We start from the raw sequence: 18,490 nt of genomic DNA, 5'->3' as shown, positions 1-18,490 counted from the left end.
GAAGACTTATATTTTCCAAAAAAGTTGTGTAGGAAAAAAAAATACAATGTTTATTAGCTGTCTTTAATATTAAAACAACAACAAAGAAAAGGAAGATGCTAAATTCTGGCATCTCCAAACTGCCCATTCCTCTCCCTAACCTAGGAATGTGGGTCTTGACAAGACATAAAACTTCTCAAGTTAATTTTAGTGCTGGGCTGGCTCAGAGGGAAGAGATGAAGCACCAGCCACATCATTCAGTTCCCCAGCCCCAGCCTAAAATAGCCAGGTCACTGAGGCAAACTGATTTGGGGGCTACAAAGGTCTGCATATCACCCCAGCTGTCTCCTCTCTCTTGTGTTCTTGCAGCCTCTAACTATGCATAGAAGCCCTGGGGGTGAGGGGGAACAAGAATTCACTGAAACAGCTGATTTTTAAAAAGAACTAATCAGTTGCAACTTACCAATAGTTGGTACATTTTTAATTTAATAAATTTGTATTTTTTCTCTACTATCATTGTAAAACAGAAAAAACAAACCAAAAAAAAAAAAAAAAACCCAACCAAAAACAAAAACAAAAACCAAAACTGCCTTGATTCATTTCAAGTAACATTTATATCTATTATATTTTTAAATGGAAAAATTCATCCTAAAAATGAACTGAATTCGATTATGATTAAAATTTTTGCTTCCCTTTGACCAGGGTAGGGAAAAGATACAGCCATTTAGAGATCTGGATGGACTTTTATTTGGTGGTGTGTAACTTGCTTTTGTTTTAGGAATAAAGAGATAGTGTAGTGGATATATTTCCCCAGGGAAAAAAAAAACCTGAGAGATGCTTCTATTAATTCCTAAAGATTTAAATGAAATGAACAGAATTCAAAGTTTCTGGGAAGTGGAATGCCCTAGTAGTCTCTTCCTTGGACCCCAATATGACAAAAGATTTAAGGAGATTGGGGCTCCTGTTTAGCAAGGGCCAAGGCACACAACAGCCTTTCTGAGACCTTCTTTTTGCTCTTTCAGTAAAGTCCGTACAGATCACCCAGAGAAGTCCCTGGGCAACAGACCCACACATTCTGGCCAAGATATCCCCCGCCCCCACCCGCGACTCTTCATTTTCCTCTGAATTCTCTGTGCTCTGCAGTTTATGTTAGCTTGTTGCTCTTTTCAAAAATGTTTACTGAAGGCCTACTATGTGGCAGGCTCCGTTCCCAACTCTTCGGTTTGTTTTAAAATTATGTTTATGGTCAGGAGCTGACTAGGGATTAAGAGTCAGGACCGGGGGAGGGCTGGAGGAGCCGTGGGGGTGGGATGCAGATGTCTTCCTCCTTGGATAGAAAACATTTTTTTTTCTACCCAGCACTTAATAGCTTATAGTATTTAAATTTGTCGCCCCTCGGAAAGGACAAAATTCACGAAAACAAAAATCCGACAAACACGTGGCTGCTTAGAACAAAACGCGGATCTGGAGGGTGGGTTTTGAAGGTGGTGGAGATGAAGAAAGCGAGTTGGAAGCCCTCCCCCGCCCCCCATTTCTTTTCTGCGCGCGGGGAACACGGGGAGGGGGACAAAGGTGCTGCGTGGAGTCTGCAAGTCCCGACTTTGGGGACGGTCTGAAACAGCCCGGCGGAGGAGCGGTGCGCCCAGGGCGCAGTCAGTGGGCTGACTCTGCAAACAAAAAATAATACTACGGGAAAAAAAAACCCAAGGCATTCATATCGGTGTAGCCAACACGTGTTGCGGAGTCTGTCCGGGCCGCAGGCGACTGAGACAATGGGTCGGGGCCCGGGAAAGGGAGAGTGACCCCCTTCCTCACCTGCCCTCGCAGCACACGTGCCCCCCGACACAATTATTTCTCTTTCCCGAAGAACCTGGAGCCAAACTGAGCTTCCGCCCAGCTCAGGTAGCCGGGCATTACGGGGGGTCCACCCCACTCGCTCCCCGGCTCGCCGGGCGGGACGGCCCCGGGGTCCCCGGGCCGCGCTCTCCGCCCCCCCACCCCCCGGGCGCGGCCCCGGCCCCGGCCCCGGCCCCCGCCGCGGGAAACTCGTTGGCCTCGCCCGCCACGGCGCCGGGATCCCGGCTGCGCGCGGTCCGCGCGTCCCGCTCCGCGCCGCGTATCCGGGACTCCGAGGCGCGCGGCGAGCCGCCCCCTCCCCCACCGCCGAGACGGGGTGCGACCGCCCACGTGTCGCCCCTCGCCCAGTCTGGTCCGTCCCTGGGGTTCCCGGGGCCGGGGGATCCGGAGCGAGTTGGTCAAAGGCGAGGGAAGGGACCAGGGCGGATCCGCTTCCCCCTCCCCAGGAGCGGACGGGGGAGGGGCTCGCCCCCTCCCCGCCGCTCCCGCCCCTCGCTTCCCCGAGCGCGGAGCGGAAATTACCCCCTCCCCCCGCGGGTCTGACCTGGGGACGGGGGCGGGGCCTGGCGCGCGGTCCCCCGCCCTCGGCCCCTCGCGCGCCTTCCCGCCGGGATCCGAATCCTGCACCCCAAACAAAGTTCCGGGGCCCGAACCCCGCGCCGGGAAAGCGGCCGTCCACGCCCTGGGTGGGGCGGGCGCCGGGACTCCACCTGTCCGCCCCCGCCCGGAGGAGCGGGCTCTCCGCGCGGCCACTCCCTGCCGGAGACCTCCCCTCTCGGGGCGCCCGGGGCTGCTCGCGCGACCCCTCCTCTTCCTTCTCCCCCGCCCTGCCCCTGGGGTCATCTTGGGCCGGAGCCGCGCGCGTTCCCCCCCCCCCGGGCCCCCGAGACATTTTCTCGTAACAGCCGGACCCCGGGTGGGAGCCACCCTGGCTCCCGTGGGAACCCCGAAACAGGCTTTCCTGCGGATCTCGCGTTCCCAAACGCGACCCCCAAGGCTCCCCGTTTCCCAGTCCCGCGCGCGCGGGGCCCCTGGGTCCGGGATACCAGGGGCGAGGGAGTCTCACGGGGTTGGGGCCGGAAAGGCTGGGGACCCTCCCCACCGCCGTCGCCCCGTCACAACCGAGGGAAAAGGCGCCTTTCTTTTTAAATCCCTGGCTCGCGCGACCACCTCCTGAAGACCCCAGAGTCCTCGGCTTCTCTTTGTCTATCTTGGCGGTCCCCCGCCTGTCAGTCGCTGGCAGGGAACCGGGGTGGGCAAATCCCCCCTCCCACCACACGATTAAAAAATAACCGTGCATTTCACCCCTGAAGAGACGGGAGAGTCTGGCCCGACCACCCTCCCCCAGCCGGGGCGGGGGCCGCCGGGCGGGTGGGGGCGGGGCGCCCTCCCGGGGGCCAGATTCTCGCCGAGGGGGAGGGGGCAGGTAGCGCTCCGGGACGGCGCTCCGGGCTGGGGCGGTTCACCCCGAGGGTGAGTTGCGCGCCCCCCTCCCCCGCGGCGGGAGCTTGGTGGGCCCGGATTAGGCTGCGGGGCGGACGGGACCGGCGGCGTCAGGGGTCTTCCCCTGCAGGGTGGGTGGGGGCTTTCACCACGTGGCTTCGTCCTTTTTTTTTTTTCCGCTCCATTTTTTTTTTTTTCCAAGTCGATTTTATTTAGAGGCGGCGCCAGGGCGGCCGCGGAGAAACGTGACACACCAGCCCGCTCGGAGGGGTTTCGGACTGAAGGGAAGGAGCTGCGCCGCGTCCTCAGCCTCCCGCGCGCCGCGGCCACTTCTCCGGCCTCCCCAACTCCCCCGAGACCGCCGCGCGCCCGCCGGCCGCCCTTCCCGCCCCGGGCTCCGGACAACTTCAGGGGTGGGGTGGAAAGAAAGTTTGCGGCGCCTGCTGACGGCCTCCCGCCTCTCGGCCTAGGAGGCTCGCCGCGCGCACCCGCCCGCTCGGCCTTGCCAGGGACGCGTCCTGCCCGAGACCGCCACCATGAACAAGCTGTACATCGGCAACCTCAACGAGAGCGTGACCCCCGCGGACTTGGAGAAAGTGTTCGCGGAGCACAAGATCTCCTACAGCGGCCAGTTCCTGGTCAAGTCCGGCTACGCCTTCGTGGACTGCCCCGACGAGCACTGGGCGATGAAGGCCATCGAAACTTTCTCCGGTAAGAGCGCGCCCACCTCCCGAACAAAACACCGCGGAGCCCGCGAGCGGCGCGCGGAGCCCCGCGTCCCCGAGCCCGCCCGCCAACTCCGCTCCCCCAGACTCGGGGGGCCCAGCCTCCGTGCCCACCCTTCCTCGACGCCTCCGCACCCCGTGCAGAGACACTCGAGAATCCCTCGCCCCCTTCCAGCGCCCAGGAGCTGGAGCTTTAGTAAGGTGACCCTCTTTTTCCCCCCCCCCTCACCCCCCGACGGGGCGGGAACCCCCTTGGGCAGTGGTGGGGGGTCTCGACTGTGGGTCGGGCGCCTGGGCGTTATTCTCACGTCAGCCCCTCCCTATCCGCGGCTGGACGCCCCCCTCCCTTCCAGGGCAGCTGGGACACCCCCGGCTCCCCTTCCTCCGCCCTAGGCCTTTCCAGGCCCGGTAGGGCGACCCAGCTGCGTTTCCCATTTCCTGGGTTTCCGTGGGTGCTGCGGCCTTCGGGGAGGAGTGGGGGTCCCGCCTCCCGCCCAGGGCCTGGGTCTTGAGCCATTTTGATTTGAAAGTGGGGCGTGAGCCGGGTGGCGCGGCGGCGCGGCGCAGGGTCGCCATGCTGCTTCCCGAGACGCCCGGGCTGGGCCGAAAGGAGCGCGCCGCGGCCGCGAGGGTCCCTCCCTGCGGGGCCCCCCGCCGCTCCCCCAGGACCCCTCCTCCCTGCCGGCCCCGACAGGTGACCACCCCGCCGCCCCCAAGTCCCTTACCCTGGCTCGACGGAAAAAAATAAAAGTTTCATTCTGCACCCCCCCACCCCTGGTACACACTTTCGGAGACATGGGGCCCCCTTTTTCTCGCGGCCCCTTCTCCAGATATCTGGGAGCTTGTAGGCGGCCGGCTCACACAAACGCCCCCGCACCTCTCCCTAATCAGGCTCCCAGCGCGATCCACAATTCAGATAGCCTCGGTGAGAAAACAAAACAAAAATTAAGGTATAATAATGAATTTATAGATTTCCACCTTTCCGGTAGCGACTTTTTTCCCTGCCGGCTTCGGAACCCGTTGCCTGGATTCCCAGGAAAGGTCTCAAACCCCAGGAACTCCTGAATTACCCTAATACCGTCTTTTTCCTTCTTTTCTCCCACCCCCTTCAAGCTCTCATATTGTCTTTTTTTTTTTCCTTTTAATTTTTAGGGAAAGTGGAATTACAAGGAAAACGCCTAGAGATTGAACACTCGGTCCCCAAAAAACAAAGGTAGGAAAGAGCTCTTGGGGGGGGGGCAGGGGACGCTGAGGGCCAGTCTTAGGGGTCCATAGAGTCTCCAGTGGAAGAAACCCTTTGCTGGCCTTCCTACCCCCAACTCCGGATGTTGGGGGCAGGGAGGGAAGGTTGGCTAAGATCTTGTAATGGGTGGTTTACAGCTTGTAAAAAAATAAGCTAGTGCTGGGGGGGTGTGCTAAGAGATGTGACTTGGAGAAGTGTAGGAAAAAATCAATAGGGGAGAAACCTTGTGGAGTTTGTTCAAGGTGTGTGGGGCCATTTTTGTACGGCAGCATGTAAATCTTTGAAGAGTTCAAACTCCTGGACATTTCTGCAACTTCCTAGCAGTCTTCCTTTTCTTTTTTCTCTTTTTCCTCATCCATCCCTCATAATTCTTACATGGACTTGGGGAGTGTCTTTCTAGACTCCCTAGAGGAAATGGAATGAGTTCCTACCTCCCAAAGAATCCTCTCACACTTGTGCTTTATTTATATTCCTGCAACCCGCAAGGACATTATTTTTTTTTTTCCATCCCTACTCCAAGCCCTCACATGGCCTGGTTCCCCACAAATAGATTTTCCAAAGAATATGCTTTGGCTGTACTATCCTTTCTGAGCCCCCAAGCCCCCACTCCTTCAGTCCATTGTTACAAGGGGACCATCTGGGGTGAGAGCTTTGTGTTCAGGCTGTGAGCTGGGGCTCTTTGGAGGGTCTACAACTCTTTGGATGAATGGTGTGTGTGTGTGTGTGTGTTTTCATGTTTCAGTACCTTTCTGGTACCTCTATCATGTTATCTACAAATCTGATTTCATGTTGTATTTCAAATCTTTAATTGAACTCTGGCAGGGAAGAATAATGGCAGAGTCTTTCTGATTTTTCAAGTGGTATTTTAAACATATTGACAGTGCAGAGTTTTCTCTCCTGTTCAATCTCCAGTAAATCTTTGATCTTATCCCACCCCCCTTTCTTCATTTCAACTGGTAACTTGCTACATGCATTTCAGAATAGTCTTTGGCTTTTTCTGGGGGGAAGGATTGGGGTGGGTGGTTGTGCTCTTTTGGGGAGTAAGGATCTGGAAAGTTTCATGGGAGATAAAAATCTGTGCAGTGGTTTAGCTTGAGATAGTTCAGTAACTTGGAACTATTGTATCTATAGATGATCAATATGGCTTGTAACTATGTTTATAGAGCTTGTGATTTAATCTCAAGGGTTTGAAATACTCTTATTGGAAAGGCAATTAGAGTTAGGAGTCAAGCAGCAGTAAAATTGGAAGGAAGGACAGAAGTCTTATTATTTTGAAACATTTTCTAGAGATGGGAATAACAGAATCATACAAACATATACTGACACCACAGTAGATTTAATGAGAAGATTGTAGAGACTTGAATCGAAAACTTCAGTGTTTGAAACATATTGATGAGAAATAACCCAGAGTGGAATTCTGAAATATGTGGAAATTTTTTCTTGTGCTCTTCTGGATGGTTTAAATTTTAAAGGGAAGAAGGGGAAAAGTAAGAGAAAAAGCAAAATGTGATGAAATGGAACCCCAAACATTTGTATTTTAATTTTCATGGTGCTCTGTATTTATGGATCTTTTTAAAAACCATCTGCTTGCTTTCAAGTCATTTCTAGGCTTCTTGTTCCCTCCAAAATGCATTACCGAGGGCTCTTTTGAGTTGGGAAGGGGTGGGGTTTGTGAGAAGAGTGGGTACAAAATCTTCCTTTACACACCCATATTAAATTAGATCTTTTGTGTTCTCTCCCTTCCTGAAATCATTTTGGAGCACAAACATTGAGTCAGTTGTGCTCAGTTTTATTTTATTTTTGGGGTGGTGGTGGTGGTAAGGCACTTCATTTTTCTAGAATGAATCAATTTTTGAAGTTTTAGAATTTAAAAAAAAGTTTGTTTTCATGAAGTTAGTTTTGCTCTATCATTTTGTGTTCTTTGAGGCAGCCTGTTGTGGTATGTGTTTTTAGTTATGTCTGAAAAATACTTATTCAGTTGGTTCGTTACTGGCTTTTCAATCTTTTGACTATAGATTAGGGACAAGTTTATTAACTGATATATTTTAAGCAAAATGAGCAGATTATATATATTGTGTATGTGTACTCTCCTGTGTTTTCACTCTTTAAAATAGGGCTCTGATTCACTAGGTTTCATTCAAGTGAATTAAGATTTTAAAGATTTCTAAAAGATTCATAAAAATAGGACAATCTCAGTGTTTCCTGGGATGTGGTGTTTTTGTTTTTAAGAGGGGAAATCTCAAAAGAGAAAATTATCAGTTACCTGAGCAACCCTGATTTTGGAAGTATTATATTTTGTTTTAACTTTGTATCTACTTCAGACATATAATTTGTACCTTACTAAGTACCCAAGAAATCTGAACAGTGTATAAATTGAAAACAAATTAATTTTAATTTTTCAAATGAATGACACTAATTCCTGAGGTCACCTTCCCTAGCCCCCTCACTAAGTGTTGGAATTTTGGTTAACATTTTGGACTTTTTTTTTTTGTTTTGAGAATTTGTGTATATTCATTGTCAGTGGGACAAAGGAGAAAAACTAAAAGCTTTTAAAATAAAACAGTGGGAGCAAGGATTTGAATATATGTTTTATTTTGAGAGACTTAAGGGTAGTTCAGGTAAAAGGTGTACGTCTTAAGACTTGTTTACTTTAGGAAATGACTTGCTTTTTAAGAGAATTAAACTTTTGTTTCATTTGCCACTGTATGCCTTTTTTCTGGAGGAATGTGACCTAAAGATAGCATACCTACTGTCAAACTGGTGTCATCAGAATAAAAGTTGTTTGCTGTTAAAAAAAATGAAGAGATATATTGCATTTCTCTAAGTGAAATGTGTTCAAGTTAAAGACTTGGGTTTTTTAGGCTGGCTTATGGTTGTTTCTTAAGTTCACTTAAAATGATGTGGACTAATAATTTTTTTCCTTAAATTTCCAAGTATTAAAAACCAAGCCAATGTGTGAGAACTCTCAGGACAAAGTGTTCAAACTATATTAAAGTTGCAGTTTAATATTCTAAAGCCAGCAACTTTCAAAATCTTTGCAAAGGGATGTCCTGTAAATAGCAAAAATATTTCTAATTTTAAATGATTCCTGGAGGCTCTAAAATAACTAGATCACTAAATGTCAAAAGAAGCAAAAAGTTTGCTTTCAGGAATTGGTTTGCTTTTAGTGAAAATTGTTCTAAGGCACTGAAAATGAATTGGGTGTACTACAAAAAAAACAAGGAGTGGGTGTCTTAAACAGCCAAGGAGTATAATAAATATTGGAGAATTTTTAGGCACTTTCAGTGGTTGTGATTGAAAGAGAAAACTGACTTGTAGTCAATAAATAAGTCTGAAGTAGAAACAGCTTATGACATTTGGAGTAAAAGGCTTTTTATTATAGTTTTTGACTTTAAATAAGTAAAAATGTTGATTCTTAAATGTTTCTGTACTGTTTGGAGGAGGATAGGAAATCAGGATTCCTTCTCTTCATTTTCATTTCCACCTAGAAATTAAACTTCACAGACTCATAAATTAAGTTTTCTTTGTTGCTAGACAAATCCTTAACTTGATGTCACTAGTGTTTCAAGATGACTTTTGTAAGCCCTGTGGTGTTTGTGCCTTGCAAGAGTGGTGGGTTACCACAGCCCCTTATTTTCTGACCCACAGTAGAAAGATGATATTTGCTCCAGTGGTTTCCCAGATGGAGAACTTTTTAGTAAAGAGGGGAAGAATTATAATTCTCATCACTAATTTATTCAAAGTATAGTTAACTGTTCCAAATGTAAAGTTTTAATGGCACCATTTTTGGTGGGAAAAGAGCAAAACATTCTTGTAATTATGTTTGGAGATGAAATGCATGACATTAGTAATTGGAAGATACTTGATTCAAAGGTTCTGGGCTTCTAATCTTTTAAAATTACCTTAATGTATGTTATTTGGATCTACTTTATGTGTTTGGATATTTTTAAGACTTTTATTTTGGGGGTTTATTTTATACTTTAATGTGTAACAGCCAGTTGACAAAGATATCATTGAGATGGACTGATGAGTATACAATTTAAGACTTTAAAAAAGTTCAGATCTGGTTTAGTTGAGTGAAAAGGGGGAGAGCACGTGTTAGTTGTAGGGGTTTAAGAATTTTTCGTTGAAGGGATCTGTATTGGATTATACCTGTGTTGGTTTTTGGGGTGGTAGTAATAATGTTGGCCTTAGAATCAGTGTATAAACCGAAGGCTTTTGAAGAACAGGCATTTTTGCCAGCTGTTAAAATTTAAACGTAGTCTTGTTCGCTCCCCATCCTATTAAAAGATTTTTAAAATATGGCTAATGTCTTCCAGAAAGTGCAGCTTAGATTTTGGGGATGGGGGTGTTAGGGAGAGAAAAGGGGAGGAAAAAAGCAGCAGGGGAGACTGGAGAAATCAGACGAGTTAGTCCTGGATTGGAAATTCCAGACAGGGAAAAAGAGAGAGAGAGAGAGAGAGAGAGAGAGAGAGAGAGAGAGAGAGAGAGAGAGATGGGGGTTGGGGTGGATTTCCCGCTTCGCTTTTAAAGAGGAGAGCGGCTGGAGGCGCACAGCGACCCACGGAGAGGAGGGGGTGGCAGACGCCGTTTCCTAGACGGATGGTAGATTCGGCAGATTCGACGAAGGACAGGCTATTTTTGCTTTCCTTCCCTTCCCCTTTTCAAAAAACAGAGAAAGTCGCCGGGCGCTGGAGGCGCTTCCTGGAGAGCCCGCGCCGGCCCTGCTGCCCCAGCCCCTCCCCGCCCGCCGCCCCCCACCCCGGCCGCGCAACCTCCGCGCCCGCTCCGCGCCGGGCCCCCGCCTTCTTCCTTTGAACAAGCCCCTGCCCGAGAACATCCGCAGGCCTGGGTCTCTGAGGAAGGCTTCCTTTCCCAGAGTCCAAGACCCCAGGCTGGGGCGCCCCTGCAAACAGCTTCACCTTAGCTCTGGGAACCCCCAGGCCCCAAATCTCCCTGCGGCTTCCCCACGTGGAGAGTCCCCCTCCTGCGCCTGCTGGGGCGCAGACCTCTGCAGAAGCCCCCCCCCCCCCCCCCCCCCCCCCCCCCCCCCGGCTGTCTTAAGAACTCTCCATTCATTCTAAGGCAGAAGCAGAAAAGCCGGTGGGGGCAAATAAAGTGAAGAGGCTGAGAGAGGAAGGGTGGGTAAAGGAAAGGAGGGTGAGAGAGGTGGAGAGAAAATGGAGGTGCAGGTCGTCCTTGCCTTTTCCCAGGGGCTGAGGCACCTTGGCCATAGGGCAGAGACTTGAAGAGTCAACAGTGTGAGATCATCTGTAATCTTGAGAAATGGACTGTCCCCATGTCCCCAAGGCTGGCTGAAACAAAAACAAGGGGAGTAAGAGTAACCAGAGGGTCTGTGGTGGGTTTTGTGCATGCTGTAAAAAATTAAACTAGTGTTCCAGTTGGCCAATGGCTAGACTTTGAAGCCTTCCTCAGGGTAGCTCCAGGGTTTGAGTCCATGTTAATATCACATTTGCACCCATTTCCACTGTGCAGAGCACATTTCTTCCCCTTCCCACACCTTTTTAAATGCTCGTCCAAACAAAAGCAAGCAAAGATTTTGTTCTCACAGAATCATGCACCAGAGAAAGTCCATGCTCATTACCTTTTTGACAAAAATTTGATTTGGCTAGAAAATGGTGGTCCAGGAGAGGAAGTGCCTGTGATAACTCACTCCATTGCAAGGACACACAACAGGGGTGTTCAGCTCCCTGTTTGGTAACTTCACTCAAATAAAACTTGGGGAGCGGCTCAGATTTTGTTCAGAGGGGGACAGTTTTTTAGTGGGTGGGAAGGAATCATCCTACTATTGGAAAAGCAGTCAGCTTTGTAAGCCCTTCTTGTATTTGCAGCACAGTAGGTGTACAAGAAATTGCTGAGGTATGAAGGGACAGCCAGCTTGAACAAGCTTTCACCCTAAACACAGACAGCTTGAAATAAATGTGTTGGTTATGGGTAAAACCCTCAGGAGAAAAGTAGGTCCTGATGTCATGGCTTTAAAATCCGATTGCAAAACACCTAAATGGAATTGCATACAGAACAAATGCCACCAGACGGCCCCCTGTTCCAGGGGCCCAGGGTTTGATGTGCTTGTCTCAATGGCAGGGCCATGGAGCACGCTAGCCATCATTGAGCTGCTTTTTGAATGAAGTAAAAAACAGCTGGGTGATTCAAAGGTGTTGGGGACTGGATTGTCCAGATATTTTCAAGATCCCTCAGCACAAGTCTGACTCTTAGTGCCATCTCGGTGGCATATAAAGGACCTGGCAGGATGGGTGGGAATTATGCTCACACTTCAGAAAAGGGATGTGGACAAAATCTTAGAAGGCAGACATGGAGGCTTCCTCTTCATTTTCTCTCTCCATGTCTCTCCACCATGTCTGTTCCTTGGAGTGTAGTCAATCCTCACATCTTTTTTTACGAAAAGAGGATTAAGGAAAACTTCAGTGTTTCAGTTAAAAAATTAGCCCTTCATTCAGATGTTTTGGCCACTTGAAATGGAAAATGTTAAGTCTGAGTGAAATTTGATTGGATAGTTTAGTTTAGTTGATTGGATTTAGTTAGAATCTTTACGAGGAGAAATCAGAGAATCCGAAATAAAAAAAAATTGTTGTGTATAAAGGTTGTTTACGGGGTCTGAGTTCTTTGGCAATAGGAGCTGAAGATGAATCATTTGGAATTCTTGAGGCTCAAGGAGGGAGGAAGCTCTGTAGGTGACGTCTCAGGACCTATCCTGGGTCACTCCTACCCTCCAGCAGAGTGGAGGAAAGGTCTCGCCAGTAAAAAGTTCAGTGTTTAAACAAGAAACTGAAGTCAGGCACTCACTGGGGAACTGGAAAAGTTCCTTAACCTCCATAAGCCTCAGTTTCTGTTACTGTAAACTGATGCTGTTACCCATCAGTTGTTGTTAATTATTTGTTTAAGGTATGTGCCTCTTGCTGCCTGTCTTTGGGCGGTTGAGTGGCAGTCGGGGACATCTATCTAGGGCAGTAGGTTAGGGTTTTTAAGTACCTTAGTGAGTTGGGTTTGTGTTTTATATGGACAGCGATGGTGAGCCATACCAGGGGGCTTTGTGTGTAGGCTGCCTTGATAACTATTTGCATCCTGAAAGGAAAAGGTCACCTTTAGGGTGGGGGGAGGGACATGAAACTCACCAGGGTGACCTCCCAGAGTCCCTAGTATGTTGTAACCACCACCGCATCTCTTATCCTCTGAGCCAAAGGCTTGGAGAGATGGGGAAAGCACAGTGGAGACTGAGGACTGTCCTGAGAATGCCAGCTTCTGAGCTTAAATTTCACATTTCAGGCTGCTGTCATAGTTTACATAGGGTAGTAACACGAGTGGGGGAACCACCCAAATCCTGGAGATGGGGGAAGGTGTAAGGATTCAGAATGAAGGAGACATTGTGAGCCCTCTTGGGTCTCAGGAAGGAAGAAACAAGAGCGCTTTCCTATCTGATGGGGAATGGGCAGGTTTTCCTTAACATCCTGCTCTTGGGAAGCTAACCCCGTGGACCTTCGGGGTCTCTGGACGCCTGGGAAGTAGCTGTATCCACTGCCCTCTTCCTGTGCCCTCTTGGAGGGCAGAGCCACTGTGGCTTCCCTTTTTCTTCTTGGTCCCCTGGTCTGGAAACAGTCCGCAGAGATGTGCTCAGAACTTACCTACTGGTCCACTTCCTCCCTTCAGCCCTCCCTGTTAAAGGGTGCACATCTGCTCAGCCCCTCAGCCCCTTCCAACATCTCAGCCCAGGAAGTGAAGAGTGAACTTTTTCTTAGTGGGGTGAGGAGGGGAAGGGCTTCCAATCCGGAGGTGGTTTTAGCCATTTAATAGGCTTGTGACTTTAATCAGTTACTATAAAGGGTTTTACAATTACTTTATGCGGAATGATGTGTGTTTGTCTCTTTTCTGGAGTAGCATTTGGGATTGCTTGGGGCTTGTCAACTTTCCATTTAGGTACTCTGAGGAGGAGAAAATGAGGGGAGACAGGAACTAAAGTGGGGGCTGTTGGATGGAGTAAACTTGTTAAGGATATCTACTCAGTTAGAAATATTTATTCTACTTCCTCCTCCAGGTCTTTAAATGGCTTGGGAGGAGAAGTCCAACTGTAACAGAGAACAGTTGCTTTGGCAGGATTTAGAGACAGAGCCTTAAATTAAAGGGCAAAGATGATCCTACACAGACATGGCTTTTGGTGACTGCAACCAGTGTTGGGAGCAGGGACTAGACATAATGGGATGTTGGCTGAGAAGGCCCCAGGGTTCGAACAGGAGAGTACTTTATTCATTCCTCTTATAGAGTGTCCCGTCCAGCAACTTCTTACTTAATGTAAAAAAAGGGGAAATTTGTTGCCTGCAGAGGTTTTTCCTCTGCTTATTACTGAGACAGATGCTGACTTTTAGAATAAGGTGGAATGGTATCTGTCCAGAATAAACTGGGGGTCAGCAGGGGTGGAATAAACTGATCTTCACAAGTATCCTCTTATCTCTGTGAGATCATTTTTCTTTCCTATCCTTGGCTCTCACTGATTTGATGGAGTAGTTTCCTTATAAACCAACAAGAAAAAGGAATGCAGTCTGTCCAGGTCCTTGTATAATGCCCCATGGTCAGCGATTTCATAGAGAGAGTATGTGTGTGTGTGTGTGTGTGTGTGTGTGTGTGTGTTCTTTGCCATTCAATCATTTAGCCATTTCTAGGGGGATGGAGGTGTTAAAGATATATGTTTATAACCAAAAATTCCACACAAGAAAATATTTAACAAGACTGGTTTGCTGCAAATTTAGTACCTCTAATCGTGCATTCATTCCTGTGTGTGTGCATTCATCCACTCATTTTATTTAGTCAGTTTATTATGGCATGGCATGTCTTTTGTGAGGTACTAGAAATACAATGAGGGAGAAAATGTAATTTATCAGGTAGTTTTTCTCCAGCAGCTTGTAGATTTTTCACTTTATCTCTTACCTTGGCATTGGAAAAAATTATTTTCAATGTGGTAAAACACATGTGAAATTTACTATTGTAACCATCTCCAAGAGTGCATACAGTTCAGTGGTACTGAGAACACAACATGCACTTTGTTGTGCAACCATCTTTATTTTGCAAGACTGAAACTCTACCCATTAAACAGTAACCTCCCAGTCCCACCCCCACCCCATATTTAAGCCACTGACAGTGGGGCTTTTTCCTTGGTGGTCACTTCCTCCACTATAAAATGATAGTCTTTGCCTGGCTATGGAATGTAAATTTTTATTGTTTTTATTTAGTATTATTGGGTCTTTTAAGGGTGGGGAAGGGAGACATAGGGGCTGAGAGGGAGCTGCCCTAAAGGGGTAGAAAGTAAGATCCCTGCCCTGTGCCTGCAGCATTTTCACTTTATATCCTGGAAGGGCTGGGGGAGGTCACGAGATAATGTGCTGAAGTGGGAGGCACACAACCTCAGGAATTAAACAGGATGGAGGCTTTGAGCTAAGCTGTAGTTTGGAGCCTAGGCAGAAACAGGAGTGGATTAAGGAGAGCATTGTGGACTGACAGATGTTTGTGGGAAGGCAAGTCATCTTAAAGAGGGGTGGCATTCCACTGGGGAGAGCTCTCAGGTCTACAGGACCGAAGTGCCTGCTTATTGCGTCTTTGCTCCAGAACATTGTGCAAGGCGATGAGGGGCCTCTCTACATTATTTGGGGGAAGCATTCGTTGAGTTTCTTGTTCAGAGCTTTAGGCCATCAGGCCCCTGATCTCCTAAGAACCCTGCGAATATTACCTTCTACAGAAGAAGAAACTGAACCTCTGAGTGGGTCAAGTAACTTCACTAAGCTCACACATTGGATCAACAGTAATGCTGTGATTCAGACCCAGACCTTGCTACCCCAAGTCTGAGATTTCTTAGAGGAAACAGGCCATTCTCTAACAGAAGTTGAGTCATACCTTGAGTTTTTTTTGGGGGTGGGGGTGGGGGATGGGAGGTGAGCAAATAAAAACATGCCCAACATTAATTTCTTCCTACTCTGAGCCTTCTTCCCAGGTGTTTCAAACCTGCTGTGCATTTTGTTTTCCTCTCACCATGGAGAGTGTTCAAGCAATTGTGAGTGCTTAAGAAACAAAATTCTCCACTTGTTTGGGCAACTTAAATGAGAGAAGGGAATTCTCTGGGAAGGAAACTCATGGAGAGGGAGGTCCATGTGAGGAAGGACTTGAGCTGGGTGAGAATTCAGGCGTTGCTCTCAGCCTGTCCTTTCTTCAGATGTGGAAACCGTAGGACCTGGGCTCAGTTTCTTTTCCTGGGCTTTGTTTCCTCCTCTCCAGAAACCCCATGAAATTAGCTGGATAAGTGTTTTTGTGTTCTAAGATCTTCCATCCTTTGGCACTCTGGTAGGCACCCAGACTGGAAGCCTTTGGCTGATTCTCCCCCAACCCCCCCTTCCTTTTGTTTGGGTTCAACCCTGGGGAAAATGGGAGCTTGGGGGGAAGGGCAAGAATTGAGTCGCTTCCCTTCCCATCCCCCCTCCTGGCAGGAAGGCACAAAGAGTTGACCTTTGTTACATGCCTACCAGAATCATAATTCATAGTACATACATGTTTTGGCGGAGGGAGAACCCGGTTACCCTTTATTCCTGTCAAGCAGGAGCAGGCTTGGGGCATCGTGACCCTTCTGGCTGGCGTCACCTTGGGCTAGTCACTTAATCTCTGAGCCTGGTTTTTGAACTACAGAATGAAATAAAAATCTTCTCAATTGGCTCTGGTTGTTTAGAGGCGCAAATCAACCTAATGTTACTCTAGGTTCATGGGCGAGTGTGAGGAAGTACTTCGAAAACTCTATAAAGTGCTGTAAAAATATGAGTTATTAATAAGATTGTTATTTGATAACACCCCAAAAGGGCAGACAAAGAAGGTTGTTCTCGCCCCCAGACAAATGCCCTGGTGTGACTCTTGAGTTCTAACTTGAATGTAGAGACTCCCGGAGTGATGTGGGGACCTGCCCTGGGAGGAGGGTCTTTTCTCTGCAGGCCCGGAAGGCCCCTTAGTTCCATGCCCCACTCCATCCCACTCCCAGGCCTCAGTTCCTGCCTTCTCAGTGGGAGGCCTCCCCAGCCCTGTCCTGCCTCCTCCCGCAGCCCAGCCGAGGTCTCTAAGGAATGCCGCCTCCCGGGCCATTTTCTCCCCTCCAGCTTCTGCGGCCCCACTGCCAGCCCCCTCCCGGCCCCCTACCCCCAACTGGCTCCCACTTAAATGCTTGCAGGCCTGTTTGCAGGCGGGAAGCCCCCTCCCCCACAGGACCACCTCAGTCACAGCCCTGACCACAGGGAGGTCGGGTCTGGATTTACTAAAGGACCCCGGGGGGAGCCTGCCCCTCGCTGGTTGCCTGGCTCGCGGATGGGGTCGGGTTTCGTCCGGTGGATCTGGAGAGGGAGACAAAGGGCAAAGTCCTGGTCCCCACCCCCACCCGGCAAGCCCCCGGCGCGGGTCCCCTCCTCCTCCGGGCTCTGTGCGGGTAGCTGAGGGCCCCTTGGGCTGGGTGGGACCCGGACAGAGCAGTAGGGGTACACAGAGGCTCCTGGCCGCAGAACATTCTAGACTGTGCCGAGTCCTGCTGAAGAGGAGAGCCTCAGGGCATTCCCTGACCTCCTGCTTGGCTCTGCCACCGTGGCCCACCCAGGGGCAGGGGTGGGAGGTTGAGGGCTCCATTTTCCCTGGGTTAGGTGAGGGACTGGGGAAAGGGGTCGCCATGTGGGACATAGGCCCGGCCGACGCCACCCGGCCGCTCAGCTGCTCAGATCTTCTCAATTGCTGGTTCTTGAGGACTCCCCTCCTCCCCCCAGCTGCTGCCAGCCCTCCCCCACCCTCAGCTGCTGCCGCCCTTCCCAGGCACCTCTTTTTCTCCTCAGTTGCCCTGCCTGCTCTGCTTCCCACTGCCCTCCACAGTGAAAGGCCCTGCGGTTGGTCTAGGTCTCCTTGACTGCTAGAGACCTGGCCCCCATGCTGCTGGCCAGGGGTGCCCCAGCTGTCCTGGAAGGCGCTTTTCCATCTTCAGGACAGAATACCAGGACTTAGGAGCAAGACCTCTACAGAGAGGGTGTTTTGCTTCTGCCCCAAAGCTAGGGCAGAACTCAGGATGGGCATCCAGGTTGAGGACAGAGCTGGTGTGATTAAGAACCATCCCATTAGGAAGAAACAAACTCGGGTTTCCTGAAGTTTCTGACCTCCAACAGGTCTTTGTTGGCAACTGGAGGGGGAGCCGCTGAATCCCTCGAGGTCTCTAACCTCAAGTTAGAGACACTCAACCCGGACTTCTATTTATAATAGTATAAATTTGTTTTTTCAGTGAATACTGGGGTAAATTATCATCCTTTCATAGGAAACAATAACAATTTCAAGAATTTCTCCAACTCTCAGTGTAAGGGAGTGCAGAAGGCTGATTTCTTTTTGGGGGTGTTTGCTTTTATTTTGCTCCTGAGACCTTGGCCTCAAAATCTTTGCACCACATTGGGCATTCCTTCCTGAGGACTCTCCATTTCTGAGGCATGCCTTTTCCATTGAGAGGCAGCTCCATCCTCAGCCAGTCCTCTGGGCCCCAGAGTGCTAGAGCTTTGGCTCTTAAGCTTTCTGGAAGGATGCCGCCATCTCCACTGGGGGGTAAGAGCTACCCACCATCTCCAGTGAGGCTGGGGCAGAAAATGGTATTTCTAGAGTGTGCCCCCCCCCCCGCCCCGCCCCGGAGAACTACCACTGTGAGCCTGAGGAGGGTGGTGAGCAATGTCATCCCCCCCTTAATCTCTTCCCCACACCATTTCTACCTCCACTGATAAGGCTGCACTGCTCATATAAGTCATCTCTTTTCCATTTGTCCCCACATTTTAGGTTTTGTCTTTACACTCCCCAATCCTCAGATACTTTCTTCCCATTTTTCTCTGTGTAGTTCACATGGCCGGGCTCAGTTCCAGGAACCCCTCAGGTGACAGAGCCAGATTCCAGGCAGAGAAAGCAAGGTGCAGTGAGGGAGTGGCAGCTGGCCCGAGCCTACTTGGAATTGTCTGGAAACAAAGTCAGCTCCAACTCCTCTGTCTAAAAATCTCCTGTTTCGGTTTCCTCTGGCCCTGCCCAAATGAGCAAGAAAAAGACGAGCACTCTCTTGTCAAACCATTCATTTCTGTGATGAGGAAAACCGGCAGTGAGTTCATCCTTGAGGCTTACTTGCTCTGTAATGCTAGTTAGTACCACCCCCCACCCCCCATCACTTCTTTGCTTCCCTGCC

General features: G+C 49.4%; 1 protein-coding gene across 4 annotated transcripts in view; it reads left to right on the top strand.

The window, feature by feature from the left end:
* Positions 1-3,815: 3,815 nt before the first annotated feature.
* IGF2BP1 (insulin like growth factor 2 mRNA binding protein 1) overlaps positions 3,816-18,490 on the top strand; it is a gene marked incomplete at both ends in the record, with an annotated part of 36,507 nt that continues 21,832 nt past the window's right edge. For all 4 annotated transcript variants that reach the window (XM_084237725.1, XM_084237724.1, XM_084237723.1 and 1 more), the window contains 2 exons: positions 3,816-3,990; positions 5,157-5,217. In XM_084237725.1, coding sequence (XP_084093851.1) covers positions 3,816-3,990; positions 5,157-5,217 — 236 coding nt within the window. The remainder of the gene's footprint in view (positions 3,991-5,156; positions 5,218-18,490) is intronic.

This window comes from Talpa europaea, assembly GCF_964194135.1.
Source record: "Talpa europaea genome assembly, chromosome: 7".
Lineage (NCBI taxonomy): Eukaryota > Metazoa > Chordata > Mammalia > Eulipotyphla > Talpidae > Talpa > Talpa europaea.
This window is presented reverse-complemented; position numbering and strand designations above follow the sequence as displayed.